Source organism: Hippoglossus hippoglossus, chromosome 21 (assembly GCF_009819705.1).
Source record: "Hippoglossus hippoglossus isolate fHipHip1 chromosome 21, fHipHip1.pri, whole genome shotgun sequence".
Taxonomy (NCBI): Eukaryota; Metazoa; Chordata; class Actinopteri; order Pleuronectiformes; family Pleuronectidae; genus Hippoglossus; species Hippoglossus hippoglossus.
The window spans coordinates 12782211-12806423 of record NC_047171.1 but is presented as its reverse complement, the minus strand read 5'-3'; the positions used below and the strand labels follow the sequence as shown (position 1 = coordinate 12806423).

Below are 24213 nucleotides of genomic sequence, written 5' to 3'. Positions count from 1 at the left end.
CACATGAGAGCATTCATACTAAATAAAAAAATACAATCATCTGGTTAATATAGTCGATAGGATAATGTAAATGACAATTCACAGACAGGAAAAGAAAAGGAGAAGAATCGGTGTGTTTATATTTTATTCACATATGTTACATTTTGCATTAAATGTCCAAGTCACACTTTCTGAACAAACTCAGAAAGTTTGAGTCAGCACCTACAGTAATATACTGTATTCTCTCTTCATTCATACAGGAGAACACACAAGAGCTTTCAGTTACTTTTACCCCCCCCCCCCGTTACTCATTGGCTATTTTGGTTGCGGTCATTTACAAAGTTGGTACTGCAGAACAAAGAAGGGAGGAGAAACTCAGTAAACAGAAAAAGCAGCATGCATGAATTCAAGAGGAAGGTTTTCAAGTGTTAGCTTGTTCCTTAAAAATTCCTTGATGCCGAACAATGTGGCCCAGCATTTCTTAGAGAAAAAAAAAAAACAACATCAGGGATATCAGCAGTTTGTGCCGCTTATCACTCAGAAGAAAAATTATATTTCGCAGGCACTGGATAAATCTCCTCCCCTCCAGAAAAAAAACAACAGGTGATAATCAGAAAGAAAAGTAGCTAAGACACTTGAATAATTGTGGCGTAAAGGATGTCATGCACAGTGTAGACCAGATACTCAAGTTTGATGATCTTGTAAAGTTGGAATGCAACTATAAATCACAACTAGATGACAGTTATCACAGTAAATGTACTGTACTGCAGTTTGGACTCGACAATCAAAAAAGCATCAAAAGGAAAAGATTTTTTTTCTGACAGCGCAGACACATAAGGAGTATCGACCTTTCTAGTCAAAAGCAACTTAGATTTCACAGAGTTTTAAATCTTTAGAGAAAACTTTGATGAAGCTGATATAACGTTTCATTTCTCATGTGGAGTTCAGCTCTGCCAGTGCAGCAGGACACCAAATCAAAAAAATATGCGACTTCAATTCTGGGGGTTTGAATTCAGGGTTTCTGTGGAGCAGGGACAGTGAGTTCTAGACCGGATGCGAGTTTAGCTCAAAGACTGTATATAAAGATGGACGACATGACAGATCCCCCAAAGTGGAGCCAAATGATCTGGATCGCCCCCTAGTGGCTGGCTGCTGTATAGGTCATAAAACCTGCCACCTCCATGTTAGCAGATGGGAAATGGATAAAACTAAAAAGTCAAAACACATGTCGGATACATTTTTCTAAAAGATGTGTTCTGTCATTATCACTTTGATGTTTGTTCAAGGGATGATCTTTCTGGTAAGTTTGCTTTTAATTACTTGTTTGATGCTATTAAAATGGGGTGAAACGTCAAGTGGCTCCACACCACAATCACTACTGCGCAAACTCTGGCTCCAAATGACGTCACAAGCACAAGATGGCCAAACCTGTGTCAAGGATATTTAAGCTTCATTTTTGTTCAACGTGAGGAAGTGGAGACACGTCTACCATCTTTATGGACAGTCCATGGTTTAGCCATTTAAAGAGTTGGCATTTGAGTGGCTTCTTCAGAACAAGTCAGACACACAAAGAGCAGATGGGGCAGGACTACGTTAAGTGTAGAGGGGATTCGTGAAATAAAGCGACCGCAAACCTCCATAAACATTAAAGTGAGTTGGAGTCAACGTTCCCAGCCATCTGCTGTAAACCCAAAGCACAACCTTAGAAAAAAAAAAAAAAAAAGTCTTCACAAAAGTTAAAATTACTTACTTGAACAATGAGCAGCAGCATTTATTTAAATATCTAAAACTTGTTTTTTTAAACAGCAAAAACAGAAAAAAAATAATTCCTGAGGATGGATTGCAACAAGACCCATTAAAAAGAAAGAAAAGAGTCTTTGCTCGTTTGCAAAAAAAACCTCTAGTGTTGATGGGTGGACTTGTCCTGCCTAGACAATGAGTGCAAAAACATCGCTACACTCATCAGGAGCTTGAAACTCATGCCAGTACAGCAGAGCACGTTTTGATAAATAAAAAAGGGATATGCATCAACATCAGAAATTTTGCAAAAAAAAGTTATCAAACTCTGCAGGGACTTTCAGCACTCTCTACCTATGTAGTTTTTAACCCAAATAAATATGCAAGGCTTCAAAAGCCTGCTCCAAACCAATTTCAAATTTGGGCAAAGTTGTGCTTGCTTTACTTAGATCTCACCAAATTATTTTATTTCCCTGTTGAAAACCACACAATAAATCACTTAAACACACACACGTGTTAATCTTTAGGCATGATTGTACACCAAACTTCACATAAACCAAGGCTGTGGCAGCAAAAACCCTCACCGCAAGTTTGTGTTTATCACGTTAAAAAGTCCCAAATATTTTGATCGAGACAGACGCATGAGCCAGGAAAAAAAAAAAATCCTTCTCCGTTCACGGGTTGCGGTTTTCTCTGGACTGTGGAAGATCTTAGAGTCCATTATAGTGAGGCCCCCAACGCTTATTGATGTGATCAAAGGTGTGTGATACCCACTGCTGCTCCAACACTCGATACCTCTCCGCACATAAGAAGAGAGGCTTGCCACGGCTGGAGAAAGGCCAGAGGGGGAAACAAGAGTGAGAGATGTGTTTTCACTGCAGCAACAGATATTTCAAAAAAAGAAAAAGTTGTGTCCCAAATCCATGCTGGATAGAAACCATGAGGGTTTTGAGGACGTTATGTGTTTTTACTACAGAAACATCAGCATGCACACTGATATGTCATAATACTTATATTACTTATAATATAATACTTATATTACTTATTTCTAAGTTTGCTGTAGTGCACCATTGTCCACGTCAGGGAATAGTTCAAACTAATTTTACTTTCTCGAAAGCTGGGGGCGTACGCTATATGGCCATTACTATTGGTACATACTGAACATAAGTATGATGAACACGGTATATGTGTATTAATATGTTTTAACTGTTAAAAGCTCACTGCACAATATCCTGTCTGTAATGGCTGCATGTGATGTTTCATACCGTAAATCCCGGTCCTCCTCTCCGTGAGCATCGAGGTACACAGAACCCCACAGGCAGAAACGATGTCCGCGGATGATGATGATGACTGAGGCGTTTATCAGTAGAAAGATGCCTGTAGCTGCGCCACAATGCTGCGAGTGCTACAAATGACAAGCAACACGTGAGTTTTACACACACGGATCATAACACTGTCAAAAAGCTGTGATATATTATATAAAGTCATCAACAGTTTGGCCCTGCCTTTGAGTCACTTACCAAAACACATTCACAAATACCCTGCTGTTTGCAACACACGCCTTTGAGACAGACGAAGGCGCCACACACAAGGCAGAGTGCAGGGTCTTTTGGCACCTTTTTGCAGGCAGTGCAGGCCTTCCTGTGATAGTACTGGAAGATGATATTGTAGTTGTCAGGTAGCTGCAAAAGGCGAGGGGTCGCCCACTGAGGATCCTGGACGAGCAACGTCTTCAGAGGACGGGAAAGACAAGAGTCAGGCCACAGCTCTGTTGTGCACCACAGTCAGTAATGAATTATTCCAGACTCTTTATCATAAAACTCTTCAGCTTTAGTCATCAACAAAAAACCCTGAAATATAAAACTGAATATGCTACTGCTATTTACTGTTTTTTTTGTTGAGTCGGGTAGTTTAATAAATCTACCCAGGTTGCCTTCCTAGTTTTTATGATTTTGTTCAGCTATCAGATGTAATAAATAACACAACACCTTAAATCCAATATAAATTGACATGCAAGACAAGTTCCCCCAAATGTGTAATATCCGAGATGACTGCAGTGCTGAATCATGAGGGAGCGTTAGACACTCGGTTATTTGTGCAGTCACTCTCCTCAGAGACACAGCTATGGACCTTGTCAACCAAGGTTGGAACTAAAATTCTAAGTGTCAATAGCAGTTTTAGTTACATGAATCATTTACAAAGTGCCGAGTTCAAAATATGTGCTTTGAATTTTGACACTGCAGAGAGTTTGGAAGTCCAACTTAAATGCTGATATTTTCCATATAACTTTTATATTTTGACTGAAATTCACGCACCACTGACTGCTCAGCCTGCATCTGAGAGAGCCCCTGGACCTCAGCACACCACTGTGTCACCAAGTCGAAGGCGCTGACCGCCCACTCCAGGTACGAGGCACTGTGCACAGTGTTGGAAGGCGGAGGGGCCGATGGTAAGAGCCCCACACACACAGCCAAGGACGAGAACTCATCCTCCTCCTGACAACACACAAACAAGTAGAGGGTTTCAAACTCATGCCTACTTACAATCTGAAACAAATACATATAAAAGAATAACGTAGAGGATAAATTAGCCTGTAGAATGACTGATGTTATAACATACCATGCAGCCAGTGAGGTTATCTCCGTAGAGGTGATGCTGCAGGAGGCAGGAGAGGCGGAGGAAAGGCAGGCAGAACTGCTGGAGGCTGAACTCGATAGACTGCGGGGACCACACACTGGAGCTCAGCTGGAAACAATAGCAACACTTGATCAATAACCAGCAAACAGCTTGGTGATAACACTGTGATGTATATCTCCCCCTGGAGATGAGCAGAGATACTAGACCACTGTCTCTCACAGTAATGGCCACATGAGAGAGATAGACACAGAGATCCTGAGGGCGCGGTTATGTTAGGAAGTGCTAAAGAGTCAGTTTCACGGCTCACCATTGACGTTTCCTCAGCGTTCACCTTGTAGACACTCTTGTCCTTGGAGAGCTCACTGATGGCGTGACTGAGCAGCGCTTCAAAAGATCTCTCAGCGTTTGCAGCATTCTGTAGCAGAAATGCAGAATATTCAGAGCAAGTTATCAAACATTAAATGGCAAAGATTTTATTTTTAATCGAGTCTATGGTCGTCTCTATATTTCCTCTGTGATGTGAAATGAGAAAACACCAAACTCCACACACTTCTCTCTCTGTTACACCAAAATTAGCCGGTATATGCAGGTTCTTTAAACACGGGTGAACCTTCGAAAAGAAAATGCTGATTGATGCCTTTCCATTTGCCAGTAGAGGAGTTTATCTTTTTGTATCCTTCCCCGGTGAGTCATATTTGACGTCATGAACGCACCGAAAACTGAGAAGCTCTCTGACCTCGCTGTCTTGCTAAATTAGCACATTCACCTTGATGTCTCATTTCCTGATATGATTGAATCAATTTCCATTGCAGACAAAAGAGATTGTGTCTGCACATTTCAGAAATACTTCAGAAATAGGTAAGACATTGTAACTATGGACAAAACCACAAAAAAATGAAATTGTCCTGACTTAATCAATCTCTTGTTAGTTTTCAATTGTATAAAGGTCACATATCATAATGCGTCACACATGTGTCTTCCTGTTGCTCCTCTTTAGTATAAAATCTGAATCACTGTAGAATATAATGACTAATGCGGAATAAGCACAGGACAATCATTCTTTGCACACAATATAACATCTGATAAGTGGTAGAGACATTACTGGATGTATGTTCGGATAAAAATTCAACTGGTTTGGCGTATTTTATAAAGAGGAAAAGCTGCGAGCATTTATCAAGCTGAAGGTGATAGAATATAAAACAGCAGTCTTATCTCGCCTGCCGTCCCTTGTCATAGATTTATAGAGGAGGAATTTCTAATCCATGGATTTCTTCCCTCCAGGCTCTGATCTTTGCTCAGACTTTATCTATTCTAACAACCTCAATTTAATTACAATGACGTTCTACCAAATATGGATGCCGTTCTCGTGGTGGATTTGAAATCCATCTTAACGGCAGCCCGTGAATTCCCGCATTACTGTTTAATGACAGCGTAGTAAGAAGATAGGAATCCAGGCCTCCATTATGGATGGAAACACCCTGCAGGGGGACAGTTTCAGCTATTTGTCATTTGACATTCAAGGCAGTCGCTCGCTAATACAGATTTAATAGACTGAGGACAAATAGCCAATTAATGCAACACTCTCCAGTAATCACACTTTTCCAGATAATGAAGATCGATACTGTCGACTGTGAAAAGCATATAAATGAAATCGGAAAGGGCTTAATTCATCTCAATACTTAGTCACAAACAATGATTTACTGAGGTTGTGGACATACTGTGGTTCCAGGGAAGTGTTCAACGAGCAAAGAATACATGTGGACTGACAACATACTCCCGTGTAGGCCTGAAACTGCACTGAGAGCAGAATTCTGTAATGGTTTCCTTACACATCATGTTCAGGCGCACTGAAAATGTTATGTTGTTTTAAGTGTTCGGACCAGACTGTATATAAAGATGGATGATGGACTTCCTCCAACTCTCCAGAAATGTAGCCAAAATACCCCAGATACAAACGCTGCCATCTTGTGCATTTGAGTCTGCGCTGTAGCGATTGGAGGATGGAGACGCGGTAGCAAGACCCCGCCGATATCCACACTCGACCAATCATCAGTCTCAGCTGGCAATCATGACATTTGACCCCTTCACTTTTCTGGAGCTTTCATATTGCCCATCTTTACATACAGTCTATGACTCAGACATTATCTTTATGCTATAAACCAATGTTTATTCAGGTTTTCCTTGAGCTCCGGAGCAGATTTTTAATGAGTAGGTCCAGGTTTTGTTTGCATTGTGAACACGCACCACATGTACATTCACATGGATGTAATAGTCTTTCACACCATTTCATTGATCAATAGGTGGCAGTAATGCTTGAGGAAACATAGCAATACATCAATAGGGCAGAGAAGAAGAGTGCTAACCAGTAATCATGGAGGCAAATATGGCAGAGTTCAAATCTTTCGAAAGAATTTGCTCTGAAATTTTTTATGAGGAAGGAAAAGCAGTAATACACACAATGCTTTTAAGTAAGTAACGATTAATGTAAATGTTACTTTTGTTTGTTAACAAGGAAACTCCACAGGGTACCTCTCTGTACACTTAATTAATTATTAGGTTACACAGAGATTCATTGACTACCGAGGCAAAGCACACGAGAAGCAAAGGAAAACCAATAAAATCAGCAAAAAGAAAAAAGTAGAAAGAAAAGAAGCACAAAATATATATAAATATTAAAACATCTTAAGTAATGAACTTGCCCTGACCCTGTTCATAGCACTAAAAGCTCTGAGCATTGCAGAGCAGACAAAAGAAAAAAAAGTGTCAACCTACACTTGATACCAGAAAAGTTAAAGGAGGTAAAATTAGCATGTGATGGTGAATAATGTCTCAGAGTCGTGTCAATTGATTGCACTTCTACCTTCTTGAGTGCTCCAGACGTGCTCCAGGCCTGCCTCTCCTCTGGGCTGAACTTGGTCGACAGAGCAGTCACAGCCTGGATGAACTGCAGGTTGTACAGCATCTTCACCACACAGGTAAAGTGTTCTACGAGAGATGAGAGATGGTGACACAGTGAGCATGTGTGATCTTCAATTACAAAAAAAGAGCATTAAAAAATGCTCTTTGAGGGAGGTTGGCCGTCATTCACAAGGGCTTTGTGTTCGTTTCCGCTGCATTGTATGGAGAGCCTGACTGAACAGTGTGCAGGATAATTAGCAGAGCATGTCAGGTGGAAAATGAAGCCTGAAAGACATTTAGATTTTGTACTGAAAAGAACATCAGAGAGCGGTGTTGGTTTTCTTCCACAGCAAAGTGGTTGTGTTGGTCACTGTGACATGAGTCAGTACACACAAGAAAACAGAATTCAAAAAAGGTCATCCCTTTTAACCAACAAGTGCACTCAGGACCACGCATTGACCAATCATGGCTCTCCTTTTCTATTGCTCACTTTAGAAAAATCAAGGTTTTTTAAGATGTCATTATTTTTGCTTTAAGCATATTCATTCAGCACATTACTACTTCATTAATGTGCCTCTTATCCTGTTATTTAAAAAAAACTAAAAATTCAATCTCTTTTAATGTTTTTGCAAGAGCCAAACCAATATGGTTTTTTGGAGGCAGATGCCAATATCGATATTTGGTGTAACAAAATATTAACCAAAAACAATTTATGAAACCAAACAATATCTAAATATAATGTTAACAGTTTCAATCAAAGGCTTCTTTCCACTATATCCATCTTTGTTGTGCTGCAAAAGTCCTCCCTGTCCCTGCCAGCGGTCAACCCAATTCAGTCATCAATGAGATGATCTGCCTGCTGCGACTCTTCTCCCATTAAACGTGACTGTAGTGTGTCGGGCCAGGTCTTTAGGGATCCCCCCCTTACGTTTTGTTGTAAAGCTCTAAGATGGAAGAAATGCAGCGACAAGTCAAAGATAAGGGGCAGATGGAATTGCAGCCCTCCCATCGCCAGGGTCGCCTCTCTCTGATCCTCACAGTCAAAACAGCAACAACAGGAGCTTCGATAAGAGATGTGAAATGCTTCTGTCCTGCACTCAGCCCTGATTACGACTGATAATGGAGTTGTCCTTGTGGAGCAGCCACTGAGCGACTCCCCGCTCTCTAGTGGTGTCATGATACAGACAGAGGGGACCGTACCTTTTCGCAGAGGCTGTGGCATCGTAAGCACAAAGATGATCAGGAGGGAAGGGACGTCTCGAAACAGCATGGGTACCTCGGGTCTCTCTTCATCGAAGCTGCTGTGACAAAAAGCAGAAGAGCTTTTTATTACATTTGCCATCACATTAATGTGATGGCAATTTAGCATTCTGGTTTTATGTCTGAATTTATCTTTCAATAAAAGTCTATTTTCCCTTCATTGAATGACAAAAAGATGGAAAATCTCTCATCTTCCATTATCACAGCATTTTTAACTCATTGCTGTTTTCTCTCAACTCTGCTTCCTCTTCCACTAAATGCCAAATAATAATACAAATGACTGTGGCTTTCTCCATAAATTTGCTTTAATATCAGAATAACAGTAATGTTAAGAGTCACCTACACCGATCATCAGCCGATCAGATCATTCATGTCCTGGTGTCTAACACATTATGTCTCTTTCTGTCTTGAATCTTGACTGCATGTAAGAACGTGCTACTTAATGTACAAATTATTTCTGTTGTCGGTTGTCATTGCAACAGTTGGTGCGAGAGGAGCTTTAACAACCTTTCCTCCCTGTTAACGTTGTAAGACAGCTTTTAGACCTGTTACTACTAAAGTGCTCACAGCCATACAGTATTCTCAGAGGAGCCATTAGGTGTGTAAAAATACTTTGTCAGGGTTTGAGGAGGGAGCACTGTCATTGACATCCTGAGGCGGTCAACCTGATCTAGCCCAGTTAAATAGGACAGAGCGATGTTTCCACAAGATGTGAAAAATAAAAAAATAAAACACTGCTTTTGGCCTGTTTTTATTAGAGAAATTTAAGAGGAACGTATGCAAGTATAGTGTATTTTCAGTAGTCGAACCGGGGTTGAAAGCTCTGTCCTCTATTGCTTTCCTCCGATGCACAGTGAAATTAACTGGTGAGTGCTCTGGTAATGGAAGGTATTATTCTTTAAGTGCAGTTCCTCTTTTTTCAAAACCCCTGAGGCCTTTCAATAGTCGAGTGGAGATTGGAACCTCGTTGAATTGTCAACAGAAGAAAAGACATGTAAATGGAGATGGCACGCAATATGAATATGTAACTAGGGCTTAGAGACGTTGAGGTGGAAACACAGGGAGCGGGCCTTTTAAAGACCTTTATTTGTTAAGCAAATTTGAAACTATATACACAGCAAGACCTGTGCTCTGATAGCTTTTTAAAAAAAACCTTTTTAAAACACTGCTGCTTTGACCTGGGAGTTAAAGTTATGGCTTATTAAACACTCAGATATACAGGGATCAGCATGCTGGTATGGTGCTGGTGCGGTGCAGTTGTTCTCCTTACAGTGTATTTGACAGGGTCGTTTTGTTCTCTGCAGAGTGCCCGGTAATTTGCCAGATGCAGCAATTATTGGTATCTATGGAAACCGCGCGGGGTCCCTTTTTATGTTTTTAGCTCATCTTTGTGTGGAAGAAAAAGGCTGTTGGGGGCAGGAGGATATGGAGGCGTAAAGAGAGAGCACAAAGTGGTTCTTTGATTGCATGTTTATGAGAGAGAGGAAAAGTGGCAGAAAAAGTAGGGACTGGGGAGTACGTGACGCGTACAATCAGATTTATCGATGTACTGTTTGCGGCGGTGCTTAAAGAGAGCGTAACTCACTCTGCCTCTTTGCTTTGTGTAATCTGAGTCAGCTTAGTCCAGGGGTTGTAGGCTGAATCAATGCTGTACAGACGCATGTGCATGGCCAGCACATGGAACAGCTGATCTGAAAAGGAGGGGGGGGGGGGGGGGGGAACAGAACACATCATTGTTACGTTCTCACAAAGCTTTGACAGGCACAAAACCAGCGTGTGTCTGTTTATCTCAGTGCCCATTGTCACAACCCAGCAGCAGCAACCAGTGCAGATGAGAAGGATGAAAGCGGTTGACTAGAAGTGACTGCAGGCTAATGGTTTGACTCAGATAAAACCAGACCAAGTCAGGTGGATGCACGGTGGTGCTCGATAGCCTCGAGCGAGTGTTTGGTCAGGTCACACCTGTTCGCTGTGAAACTAATGGAACATGAACAGAGACCCCCTGTGCACGCACAATCTCTCGTGTACACACTAGCTTTTAATAGCAGGACATTTCAGAGCCTCTAAAGTCTTTGCCCAGATCAAGCCTGTACTATAAAAGGTAGAAGCACCAAATCCATGACATTATAGCTGACTGGATCTGGGTGAAAGGCAAGAACTAATTTTAAATGTTTCGTATCCAAAGTTAAAAAAAAATGTGTCTCGTCTTTCTTATTAGTCCTGGAATAAATTAACCTACTTTTACTAACTGTGAAATCAGAAGGTCTCTTAAATCCAGTAATTCAAATTGTGTAAGAGAAACAGATTAAAATCGCATCCCTGTTTGAAATCAGTGCCACTAAACCAATCACTTCCATTTGTTCTCATCTTTGGGTGAATGTAACAACGTTCTGTTCAACCTAAACCTTTTTCCATTGAGCAACACTAATCCTATTTGATTTTGTTTTAAAGGGAATTATGATACTGTAATGCAGTGCTTCCAATTATCAGCTCTGCAATTTGACTCGGACGGGAATCGTCAATATCTGGAGCAACACTGCCCTCCGCAGGGTGACATGGACACAGCAGTTTGAAAGCAAAAAGTGTCTGTTCCAGTCGCTGGTTACATCCCATTTGTCTTCACTGTGGCATCGTTTCCTCTTCCCTCACCTCTTGCAAGGAATTAACCTGGGAGCGGCAAGGGTAGGAAGGCAGGAAGGTAAATGAGAAATAGACGAGGGGTGAATAATATTATGGTAGTAATTTCCAGCTACTGACATTAAACTCCAAGATGTATACAGCTTCAGGTCCAAGATCTAATCAGTTGTTTAATAATAAAATAATATTTTTTTTTGCTGTTGTATGAGTTGAGTTGTAGTATTACAGTACTACAGAACACCCCATCTCACAATGTTAAAGAATCATAACCTCCTTGGCTGAGGTAACAATAAAGCATGTTATTCCGCTTCCCACACTACTGAGACACTGAGGAACACGGGAAAGAGGGGACAGTGGGAGAAGAGTTGAAGCATTTCCAGGGTAATGGGATGTGTCCTTTGTGCCAGACAAATTTAACTGTCCTCTACGATGAAATTAGTAAAAACATAAGAAACTTCACATGTAAATGACTGCACTTTCATGCTACTTGCCTGGTTTATGAAAGGTGGCACCGCCAACGACTCTTTCTCTAGTCTGATCCACCTGACTGGACAACATGCTTAAATGTAGGCACCTCACTCTGTTATATATAATAATGTTTCTTCTGTTTCCCATGTTATAAATCTTGATGAGGGGACATTTATATTTCTGTATTGCCAATGTCTTTTATCAGTTGACATACATTTGGGTCAACCACACGGTCTAGAAAATGGACCTTATTCACAGAAGAGGTTTTGATCTGTGCATTGACTTTTCGTCTTGGTGCATATGATCATACAGTGTTCTACGAACAAAATCACAGATATCATGTTCAAGAGAGCAAAAACATGTTTTGTGATTGACCCTGCAAATTCTGATGAGTTCATCTTTGAGTCTAAATGAACATTTGTGCCAAATTTGAAAGGATTCCCTGGAGGTGTTCCCGAGATATTTTGTTCGCAAGGCAAAAATCTGTTTTGTGAGGTCACAGCAAGCTTGACCTTTGACCACCAAATTCTAATCAGTTCTTCCGGGAGAAATCAATGAAGAAATTTCTAAAATGCGTTCTTGAGATATAGGGTTCACAAGAATGGGACAGGTGGACAACCCAATAACACCTTCCACCACCGGTTGTCGCTGGCACGGAGGCATAGAACTGAGGTGAGTGAAATACAGCAGTCAACACCCTTCCAAGTCTGCACAACTGAGGTCAATGGGATTCGCCTTTAAACTCCCTGTACAGTAACAGCCACACAGTCCCAGAGATTAATTCAAATATTTGCAGTTAAATAAACCAAGGACAGTCTATTTTGAGGCCGGACTCTGGAGCCGATTTCGCCCATTTCAGTGGAATTGCAAACAGCTCGTCTCTGAGGTCCATCATATCCTCATCAGCTGAACAGAAGAAGTGCCTGCTGGGAAACAGGCTTAGGAACCCCTTGGGCTCTCACAGTTAGCACACGTCTGCCTTTTTCCTTCAGATCCATTTCCCGAAGAAGAACGAACAGTAATGTACTGCAACTGAGTAAATTTGGCTGTCAGCGCGGCTACATGGTTAATGTAGCTCATAAATGGCAAACCTCTAGTGTGAAATCTCTTTTCAGCCACTCAAGGATGACAGGCCATTTCACTGCAGCAGCCGCAACTTTGATAGAATAATTAAAGAAATAGGAAATGGGACAGTGTGAACAGGAAACCTTGACACCTAATAGGTATATATGACTTTGTCTTGCAACATAAGGTCATTCATTCACAAATGCTTGAACAATTAATTAAAATTGTAGATTTTGATCAGTAATCAATGTGATAAATATTAGTAGTGATTGATGTTTAGCTTTGATCACCATTTTCATCAGTTGTGACACAGTCGACAAAAACATTTGACCTATTTGTCTGCTTCATTTACCCTGACTGCCCCCGACAGTTCACCTGCAACAGTCTCTGTCGTTGCATGCCATTGCTAATCACCCCTCAGTGTTTTTCTTTTTTTCTTTTAATGGTTCATTGCAGTAACATTAAAGAATGGGTTTGACTACAATTCACACAAACGTGCCCTTACAACTGACAACCACCATTTTATTAAAAGAAATATATAAAAAAATCTGTGGAAACACTGAAAAACTATAAATCGGTACACAATAAGAAATAATTCAAGTGTTATTTTGCACCTACCATTATTATTTTATAATAAACCAGACATACAGTATATGAATATTATTATGAAAAGGGAATTGGTCGCTCGGTTTACTAAATGTCTTTCTATTGGACTTCTATCATTGGTCTCTGTCAGTACTGGAAGCTATTCATTCTAATGTTGCATGTGCAGTGTTGATGATATCTAAAATGTGATGTAAAAATGTATACAGGATCCATAAAATGATCCATAAAAACCTAATTTTTCATCCTTGTAATTAATGATCCCATATGTGGAGCAGTATCAGGCTTATAGCTGACATAAAATATCACACTCACCATACACAGATTTAAAGGAGACATTATATGAGATATAAAAGTTGAGGAGGTCTTAAAGTACTTACTGAGACATGAGCGTTTGGCAGCTGCACTGGCTCCTCCAGAGCGCAGGTTTCCTCCCCGATGCACAAGCTCCAACTCCAGGTTGGTCCTGAGGAGACAGACCCTGAGCATCAGTGGACAGCAGGTACACATGTGAAAAGACACAAACACTACACACAACCCTTTAAAGTAAACTACTCCGAAATGTGATTCTATTCCATGGACGCTGCACAGCTGACTATGTCAAAGAGTTTACTACTCTTGCTTTTAAAGAGGCAAAACATTTCAAATTATTTATATTGCATATCCGTAAAATATATATTTACATTAAATCTCAAAGAGCAAACATTAGAACCTGCATTCACCCCAGACAGAAACCACAGACATAGAAATATATGAGAAGTCTCTCCAACTGAAGATCTTATGTCTACTTGCCATAACCTGTTAACCTCCTTTCAATCTAGCTGTAATAAATTTGCCAAGCAAACAGGGTAATGGTCACCCAACAGATAATCAATCAGTTAATCAAGATATCCTCTATCCTGTCCTTTTTTCATCTGTGGTTTGAGACCAAATTTGCTTTGTCTATTCTGTGTTCTCAATCATTGTGTTGATGACTGAACACATGCTGCAGGTCTGGTCTCACTCATTTACCTCTGGCTTATTCATCAGTGTAGACTAGTCCTGCTCAGTCACTCATACTACCACTCAAATTATTGTTAGGGCAAATACATTTTAACTGGTTTTCCATTGGGTAAAATCTTACAGTTTTACACAACACACAGTTTATCCCATGTTATACCTGCACATTAATGTAGTGAATCGTCAGGCAGAGTGAGGGACTGCTTGCCAAACAAGTAGGAAGCAGTTATGAGTTATTAAACTAGTTATTGAATTAAATGAACACCCAAGTCTGCCCAAGTGTGAACGCAGGTAGGTATTCAAGGGTTTTTGAAAAAAAAATAATTTTAGGAATATATCATCTGTTCGAGTACTGAATTTATGAGGTAAGACTAACAGGGAAGATTTGCCTTTTGTATTCATTTTCACTTTCATTGTATTGATTGAGGGTTTAAGGATAGAGTGCCATATGCTGTGCAGATTGTAAAAGCCCCTTGGGAGAAATTTGTGATATTGGCCACTACAAAATACAATTGACTGGTCTCTGAAGGCTAGTTTGCTAACGTGGGGGAGACACACAAACAAATTCCTACATTTTGGGTGCAGTATTTCTTTAAAACCAGCCATAAAAGCAGATTGTACTCTTTTTGAGAAAGGGAGTGTGGGCACTGGTATTAATGGTGCTGAGTGAGTATCATCATATTCAGCTTCTGGTTACGTGGCCTGCGTCTTTTCCAGTTTGATTAGGAAGATGAAAGATGCATTTCTAGTTAAGCCATTTGCCATTTAATGTGCCTGTTTTGAAGCAGCAATTCCGTATCAAATAAGTGACAGCTTTCCAAGACTGATTTTGCACAAGCTGGACCATTAGCATAAAAGCTGTTCCAGCTACGGTTCACTCATAATCCTCAATGTGCATTTCCCATGCAGATCCAAACACATTCTACTCCTGAATTTTAATTCCTCAACAGCAAAACAGTGAAAAAATAAACTAAAAGCTTTAACAAAGTACATAGATGGCGAAAACAGATAGGAATTACTAAAATGAGACTGATCTTAGCCCGTTTTTATCCTGCCACTGGCCAATTCTTTATATGGGCTGGGAAGGTGGGGGCAAATCCTTGGGTTTCCTGGGAGAAAAAGCAATTTCACATAGATAATGCAGCCACGGTGAAGCTCCATCTGGCTTTTGCTGATAAGAGCGCCCCTGTGACAGAGGAATTTTCCACTCCTCAGGCAATTTGCGTTGTTCATTGAACTTCAGAGAGCCAACAGGCACCCAGACGTACTCAGGGGATGTTTCTGTTCAGGGTGGAGGGCTGAGGGAGCCACAGTGTTGGGTGGGGGAAAGGGTCTCAATGGCTACGCTCCAGGAAGGGAAGGGAAGGGTTTTTTGGAGTGGGAGTGGTGTGGACTTAATAGACTCCAAGGTGAACTGGAGGCTGGTCATTTCTCTTACCTGTATCCAATCTGTTGAGAAGATACAAATACACGAGAAAGGGACCAGGTAATTTTCTTTCCCAAGATTACACTTCCGGCCTATTCTCCAGAGGATAGATGGAGGGCGACATACAATTAAGATTTCTAGTCAAAATTTAACAGGAACATCGAAGTTGAATAATGTGCGTCTTACAAGGCTAGTTCACCCCAAGATGACTCGGGACTAATGAAGAGGAACTGCAGACCATGTCAATGAGCAATCATCAGAACTGCAACTCTGACTAATGGCGTTGTCAAACTAAAACGATCTCTGTCCACACAAGCATTTCAGAGCTGTATCAGTTTTAATCCCTGTCCATATCAACACACCTGAAAACATATAACGCTTGCAAGCTTACACCGGAAGCATTTGGTTGTTAGTTGTAGAAAGAGCTAGACGACAAACTAGATGCACCAATGGCAAAAGGTAAGTGCAGTTGTACCATTGCTAATGGCTGCTGTTAAATTCTGCATTTTACAAGGACAACCGGGTCAGCATCGCTTGTAATTGATTATCCACGTTGCGTTCTACACTGGTAGTTGAGGCTGAATCCAAGTTGTTTTCTTCCGGAAGACGGTTATGTGATAAGAGCCTGATGAATCAGTGAAGGCTACGAATCAGCAAATGGGTTTGAGTGTCTAGGTCATCATTTCCAAACATCTCAGTTTCTGCCCGTTCAGACTACAATGCAGCCCCTATGTAGTGTGGATGCCAGTCGTATACGTAGTAGAGGTGCGGCCTTTTTAAACAAAAATGTAGTTGTATGCATGTGGCCAATGCAAGCTTACAAAAGACCACTGGTCATTAAATTCAGACATAGGACGTGTAATAAATTCATAGTCAGTTAGATGTCCCATCAAGTGGAGACACAGGCAATTGACACAGAAAGACTCGATACAACTTCATTGCAGCACATAGTGGCAAAGTTGCTAATGCTGCTTTAAAAAACTCTTGAAAGACTTCCAGAACCAATACACAGCAAACAGTCAAATGAGAAATATGAAGAAAACTAATCAAACACCTTCACAGCTCTCTGAACAACTGAGAAAAAAGGGGAAATAATCCATAGACTTGCTACAAGTTCTATGCAACAACTGCAGTATTGAATTTCAGTTCAAGTTGAAGTAAAAAAACGTATAAAGTAAAACTTGAACACTGCAGAGGGGACACTTCTGTCTTTCTTCTACAGCGACAATCACTGGTATTCTATAAGAGGGGCTGACCTTCAGAGTCAAGTGGAAGAGCGAGTTGGCATTTATTCCTCTGGTCTCAATAGTCAGTGGTGTGTGAATGGGTTTGAGTGCTGCAGACAGAGAGGTCAGTGGCCACACAGAGCAACTTAGAGATAACCTGATACGACCTAGTCACTGCTCACATTTGCTGACAACACATGCGCGCAGGCGCTTTCCCAGATCATGCCAAGCCCCTAGTAAAAACTCTGGAGAATGTCCGTGTGAGCCCATGTGAGAATACAGCAGGATAATGTCTGGAGAATTCACGGTGAGTGAGTGGGGGTGTTGATGACGTTTCTAACAAGATGCAAAATTATATGAACTCATGATCTTTCTCTTGTTTTGCCTGCTGTTCTTTTAATCTCCATTTTTCTTTCTGTATGAATAGTCTTGTTTGCCTCAGTTTAGATCCATATTCAGCCCAGCAAGGGCACAAAATCATATGTGTATGTACAGTATGTATAATTTATATACATATAGCAGACACACTATTTGCCCAGCTGTGTTCTCCAAGATGCTGGAAAAGTCCAAGGCCAGTTGGGATATAAGATCCCTGCTGTGCACTCTGGGCTTCTTGGTTCCAGGGTCACCTCCTAGTTGGACGTGTCTAGAATACCTCCATATGTATATCCAGGAAGAATCTCAGCAGATTCCCACCCACCATCAACCATTTCTATTGAATGCATAGGAGCAAGTACTTTACCCTAGTTATTGAGTTAGTTTCCTCTTTACCACAACAATCTGTACCAATCTGCATGTTGAGAACCTTTGACTCCTCCCCTTGGGACAGCACCCAATGCAAACCCTCGCCACACTGCCCAAAAGCAAGTCTTACTGATGAGGAGAAAGAGTTACGTCTGAACACCATATATCAGATGTGATGGAGCTTCTGTCCATGAAAATCACGAACAGATTCAGTGATAAGGTACAAATCCTGGTCAAAGATGTGCTGGCTGAATGGACACACTCCATCATCCCTCAAGTATTCTTACAGTGCTGAAGATTATGGTTCTAAAACCACAAAAAAAAAAATCTGCAACACTCACACTGCATCCCATCTAATCTCCAGGTGACTTACCTTGCCACCGAGTACATGAAGAGGAAGTCGTTGTCAGGAGAGCCCGGGTTCTTGCCATAGTCCATGTATTTCTTCTGGGTGGTGTTCTTGATGTCTTTGATAACCAACTCCATCTCCTTACTTAAGTTGGACTCCGTCTTTAAAAAATAGGAACAACATGAAGTCAAAATTCTTCTGAAATAAACTTTGGGAATCTAGCCTGAACTCAGAACCTACATTTTTCGATCAAAATGATAAATTCACATTTTACCCACAACTTCCTTTTAATGTCAACTCGTGAGAAGCTTTAAGGTGGAGGTATTTACAATAAACTCATTGACCCAATACATAATCAAAAACAACTCATCTTTCTGCTGCAGCTAGTCATAATTGTGTTTATGATTTAACTTTAATGAAATTTCCTCCATTAGCAGTTTGGACTGGAGTTTATGATAAGTAATGCAATGATTTTTTAGTACACAAACAAGTCATGATTTTATAGTACAGGTCTTATATGCCTCTTGCTTCCAGAAACTATAACTACTACTATTAAGAAGGGAGCAATCGTACATCAAAAAGTTTTTATGGAGTAATCTTGCATCAGGCCAGTGAGATTGCTGGTGGTTAACAGCAGCTGGACAATTGCAAGGCTAATACTAGGTAATCAATTTAATCTCAGAGACAGTATATTTCAAATAATTTACATTTACACCTCCATTGAATACAGTAAAAGCAAAATTAAAATGAATTGTTACTTAACCCATACAATACTAAAACATGCTGTGAACAATTATTAGACTGATCAAGTATCTATAGTGATTTGTAATAATCTGGATAAAACATGCAAAATCAACTGTGTGGTCCTTAAAGTGTCCTTAAAGAGTGTTAGTTTACCACTGGATCTAATAAACACCGACACTTTGAGGACGGCAAGTGCTTGATGAAACAGGAGCTTATTTCCTGAGAGAATTAACCGTCCTGTTCCATTTACATCAGTGGTCAACACCCCCTGTGATTTGGCGTCAGCTGATTGTTTGTTCTAATTACAATCACCGTCTGTTACCACCAGCCACTGATGACTGTGTTAAAAAAAGCTGTGTTAAACATACAGGATACTTAGATGCTTTTAGTGATGAACCCCAGGATTTATTGTAAAACTTACGGGAAAAGGTCCGAGTTTCTCCTGAAGATCTTCTACTTCATTCACAAGCACACACAACTTCTTGTTTGTGGGCGCGTGCCAGGCACCGCCCTCTGTGCCCCGCCCGGGGCGACAGGGAAGGACACTATTAGCAAACTGCCGACAGAGTGGGCACGTGAATTCACCCTTGTCAACCGAGAAACCCTGGAGCACCTGGTCATTCTGAAAAAAAGAAAAATACACAAGAAAGTTGAATTTGACTGAAACTTAAAACTTGAAAGAGGCAATTGATACTAAGTAATATTAATAATAATACATTTCAGGATTGCAAAATTGCAGAAAATGTCATCCAGTATATTTGGATAATACTGCAACTAAACGTGGAAAATATAAACAAGTGGTGGATTTCTCTTACCCTCAAAGACTCCATGTATGACTTGTGGCAATCTATGTGCAAAGTGTGTCCACAGGTCTGGACGTAGACGCCTCCGTCCCAACCTATGGAGACAGACTGCAGACAAGAACTCTGTAAAATTCAAAGGAGACAAATGCCATCAATTAGAGAATGCATATAGGTCTGTCTCTGGATGTTTTGTGGCGCTGAATTAGCAAACAAACTAAAAATTATATAACAAAGTGAAAATAAAGAAGCTTATGTTATTCTGTTGTGTTGTACGAGGTATTTAAATGACAGATTATTTTCTAAATGAGTAAATAAACTGTCGTATTTGATTATATCCAAGGGATTAGTGTAATCATTATACAGTAGATGAGTGGTTGGCATCAGGAATTGTTAAATAGTGCTATACAATTACTACTGCATTTTACAACATATATTCATTTAGAGGACCATGCAACGTCCTGCAGTTACTTCAGGAGTTTCTTGAGCCAATTTTTCTTTGGTGATATTCCATGAAAATGTTGCATAAATAAAACCATATCCCCTAATAGTGTTCTAAGCACTTTTTTCTCTCTGGTATAAAGGTATTATTATTATGAGCGATACACCCACATCTTTGAAGAACCGTTGCATTAGCGTCAGCCTGACATCATGAGCCACTCCACACGTGTCTGCAGGATAGATGTGCTCTTCATCGCTCGTCGGAAGCTTCTTAGCCTCTTGGTTTTTGCAGCGATGCCCAAGCACTGAAAGACAATCACAGCAACTTACGATTAATTAAACTATTGATTAATCTGTTGATTTATTTTTCTTCTTTTCGTTAACCAAAAATGTAGGAGAACAGTGACTAATGCATTATAATTTATCGAATCACAAAATCACATCTATAAAATGAAAAGTATTTTGCACTGCTCATCAGAATAAAAGGAAACGGATGATATTTAATTTTCAACGATGTAAAACAGAACAAAATAACAATTTCCCAATGCAGAAGCTGAACCAAAATAAAGTCTGGCATTTTTGCATGATTGCCATTTATATTGATAATCCGTTTTTAATTAATCAATCTATTTTCCATTGATTGACTAATTGCTTAATGAACTACTCATTTCAGCCCAAGACAATATGGTTTGCTATAACTTCTTGGCAACCATAATGAGATGTTCATGCTTTTGTAACACATTGAAATAATAATAACATCACAACATGTGCAGCTTTCAATGACAATGGTTTCAGGTCACTAGAAAGGACAATGTAATTGTAAACTATAATGGACCTGCTGTTGGGGGGGGGGGGGGGGGGTTACGAGATGTTTTTTGACATTGAGGTCAGAGCCTTTTGAAAGGTTTTACAAGGTGACTAATTAATAATCAAAAATACCATTTATCTGGATGACAGTGAATGATCCTCCCTGTCCCCAAAATGGGAAAGAAATTACCTCTTACAAGAGCAGTCTCCATGTACAAGTGAGCAGGGAACATGAATGATAAATGAGCCAATTAAAACAAAGCTTAACCTGCCTATTTAACATGTGATTCACAATATGGTGGATCAAATGTGATAGTAATAAATGTTTCTAACTCTCAATGGTGAAATAGAAGGTGATGTCTGTCAAGGACTCATCCTGTTCATGTGACCCGACCAGGCTCCTTATTGTCAGGTATTTTTAAATTGTAGAAAGAAAATCAGGACAGTTAAATTGGAAGAGGAGGAAGCTGGGAAGTGTAGTACCTGAGGATGCCTGCAGGAGAACTACTAGGCCAGTGGGACGGTCCTCAGTGGACGGTCCACTCTGGCCACAGATGACACAGTCATAAAGAACCTCAGACTCCATTACTTCAGATGCTCCAAGATCCATGGCTGCCTCGGCCTCAGGGGATTCTGTCAAAAAGAGCAGAACCTTAAAGATATGACTAAATATGGCACAATAGGGATCATGTAAAATTATGAATACTATGAACATGAAAGTGTAACAATGGGATACAATGCAACAGCTCAAATTATTACTAAAATATTAATACTAATTTTGAGAGAATTCTGAGTGGTTTTATTTTGTGTTGATGATCCCTCAGCATTAGGTTCACATGTGAGAGGGTGAAAACGTCTCACTATGAGAAACACAAACACATAATGCTGTCTGAAAGGTTTTCATTTGGGAAAGACAGAAATAGAGGGAACAAGCCAAGCCATCATTCGCGAAAATACCAAACTTACTCTGAAAACACTGAAAATAAATAAAAGCGTAAGAAGCTCCTTCTGATGTTGAACTTATGGTGTCTTCAAAAATTCAAAACCTATGCATCTTTACAACAGTTATGGGCAAAAAATAGGGATTGACAGCCAAAATGGGATTAAAGCAATGAAATATATACGTACACTCTATATGTCAATACTGAGAAATTTAATTAATGCACTACGTTGCTACTATTTGCGTGATTGCCACAACACTACAGATTAATTACTGATGGGAAATTAGTTTTAAATGTTAAGAACTGTGTTCAATTTGTGCAGCATGTATTGTGTAGAAATGTCAAGCTGTGGTGGAAATTGATTTATTGCTTTTTGGAATAATGTGTTCTCAGGAGAGGTCACTGTGTTCCTGGGGAAATGAATGCTGTTTGCATTAGATGTCAACGCTACAGCTTTAGCCCCCGGCCATCCCAGTACTCAGACACATGCGCACGCGCACACAAGGTAAAATGACAAGGACACAGACTGAGGGTGTGCTACAGCTTTATGCTTCCAACAGCATACATTTGTGATTCCTCTTAAGTTTTGTATTCACGTAGCAGGTAAGTTTTTTAATGTAAAGTTGTTCTTTGAGAGAAGCTTTTACGTCAATGATAATGCACAACACTACTAAACACATCTAAACTACAACAAACAGACCTAATGAACAGTCATTGATCTGAAAGGAAAAGTTCACAACATTATTGACCCCACTAATCTCTGTTTAGAATCACATCCAATACTCTACGGCACAAAGGATTATTTTCACAATGAGGTCCTGCGGATTAACTCAAGTAACAGAGATAGTGATCCGGAAAATATTAAAGATAAATTCTCCACTGCAAAATTATTTCAGAAATCTCTCTGACATATCTAGGAACTTGGGCAAAAAATAAATAAATAAAATATGATTAATTAATGATCATATTTGACACGTTTGAGTGTGTTTACTTCAGATTGTTTTACAATCATGTCTCTATGATATAATAACAAAAACACCACTCTGAGATCAAGTCCTTCATCTAATCTCTCTTTTCCAGTAGCCACACCAATGTCCAGGTGGGAAACAGAATACGTTAAGATAAAAATGCCATGGTCTTTAAGTGAACTTTGGTATATTCTATGAGAAAATCGGATTTTAAGGACGACTTCAAGAACAAATAGCAATTCCAGCTGCATAAAACATAACACCTCTTGAAAACCTATCACGAAGGGCAGTTGGAGGAGAGATGCCTTTAATATATTTCCTTCCCGAAATAAAAACAAATGCTAAATCCTGCAGGCAAATTCAAAAGATATTTGCAAGCATTCTACAGTACATTCACATAATTGGATTTATATCATCATCTTTCAATTACATTTAAATTTAACTTCAGTTTAAGTGATCCTTACAACAAAATTAGCTTGAGGCAAAGCAAACTAAAGTTACTGCTCAGGAGGAAGTGTGCAGTAAGAGGTCAGAACACAGTCTTGCCACAATGGTCCATCCGATCACAGCAGCTATTATTCACTCACTAACAATGCTGTGTCAGAGTGGGTCCTGGGAGTCCAGCCCACTATTAGTGCTTTGATCCTGTGTGAACTCAGCCAGCAGCCACCCACACTCCCACAGGAGCACTCTCCTCTCACTTTCTCCTAACAGGCCCACAGCCACGGACTCAGACCACTGTCACCTTGTTCCAATGTAAAAAGGAAAAGCAATGATAGGTTTATTTCAGCGGTCACTTTCTTTAAAGGGTCTACAGAAGCAGGATGTCCTTCAAAAAAATACGTAGTGTGCTTTTATAAAAAGCTGTACACGTACGTCAGAACAAAACAAGTTTGATAAGCACGATTTATCAGACTGGTTGTTGTATTCGTACACAGGACACATCAGTGTCTTATCAATTATTTTTTTTAAATATAAATATCCGCAGCAGAGCTCTGTGAAAATTACATCTTTTCATTTTTTTTTAATTTATATTAATGTTATTGTTGTTTATAGAAAAAAGAGCTCTATTGTAAATAGAAGACAGTCCAGAGAATGTTGCTGTCAGTAGAGTGTTTACCACTTCCAAGGCCCAACAGTCCCCTCAAATTCACTCAGGCTGCACCAAATTTCACACACTGATAGAAATTAGTTTCCTTAATGTTCCTGATCTTTTTTGGGATCAAAATCCTTGAAAGTTTTGAGGGAATCCGTTCAGTTTCTTTTGTGTAATATTGTTTACAAACAAACAAACATACAAACTAACCAACTACCAAATTAACAAGGGTGAAAACATAAACTCCTTGGTGGAAGCAATGTTAACAAAAACATGTTAACAATGTATTCTTGAAAAAATGAAAATAAAAAATAGCATTCACACCATCCAAATACTAATCATATTTTCAAGAGCACTATATTAGAATGAAAAGGGAACTGTATTTGCA

At 39.9% G+C, this 24213-nt stretch overlaps 1 protein-coding gene across 3 annotated transcripts in view; it reads right to left on the bottom strand.

Moving 5' to 3' along the window:
• Positions 1-107: 107 nt before the first annotated feature.
• ubr3 (ubiquitin protein ligase E3 component n-recognin 3) overlaps positions 108-24213 on the bottom strand; it is a 40136-nt gene continuing 16030 nt past the window's right edge. For 2 of the 3 annotated variants that reach the window (XM_034573198.1, XM_034573200.1), the window contains 15 exons: positions 21304-21453; positions 20185-20318; positions 19588-19698; positions 19194-19394; positions 18053-18189; positions 13665-13750; positions 10097-10202; positions 8452-8552; positions 7214-7338; positions 4661-4768; positions 4336-4461; positions 4032-4211; positions 3237-3446; positions 2982-3121; positions 108-2544 (listed from right to left, as the gene is read on the bottom strand). In XM_034573198.1, coding sequence (XP_034429089.1) covers positions 2427-2544; positions 2982-3121; positions 3237-3446; positions 4032-4211; positions 4336-4461; positions 4661-4768; positions 7214-7338; positions 8452-8552; positions 10097-10202; positions 13665-13750; positions 18053-18189; positions 19194-19394; positions 19588-19698; positions 20185-20318; positions 21304-21453 — 2033 coding nt within the window. In that variant the 3' untranslated portion in view covers positions 108-2426. The remainder of the gene's footprint in view (positions 2545-2981; positions 3122-3236; positions 3447-4031; positions 4212-4335; positions 4462-4660; positions 4769-7213; positions 7339-8451; positions 8553-10096; positions 10203-13664; positions 13751-18052; positions 18190-19193; positions 19395-19587; positions 19699-20184; positions 20319-21303; positions 21454-24213) is intronic. The other variant, XM_034573199.1, reaches the window with a different exon arrangement.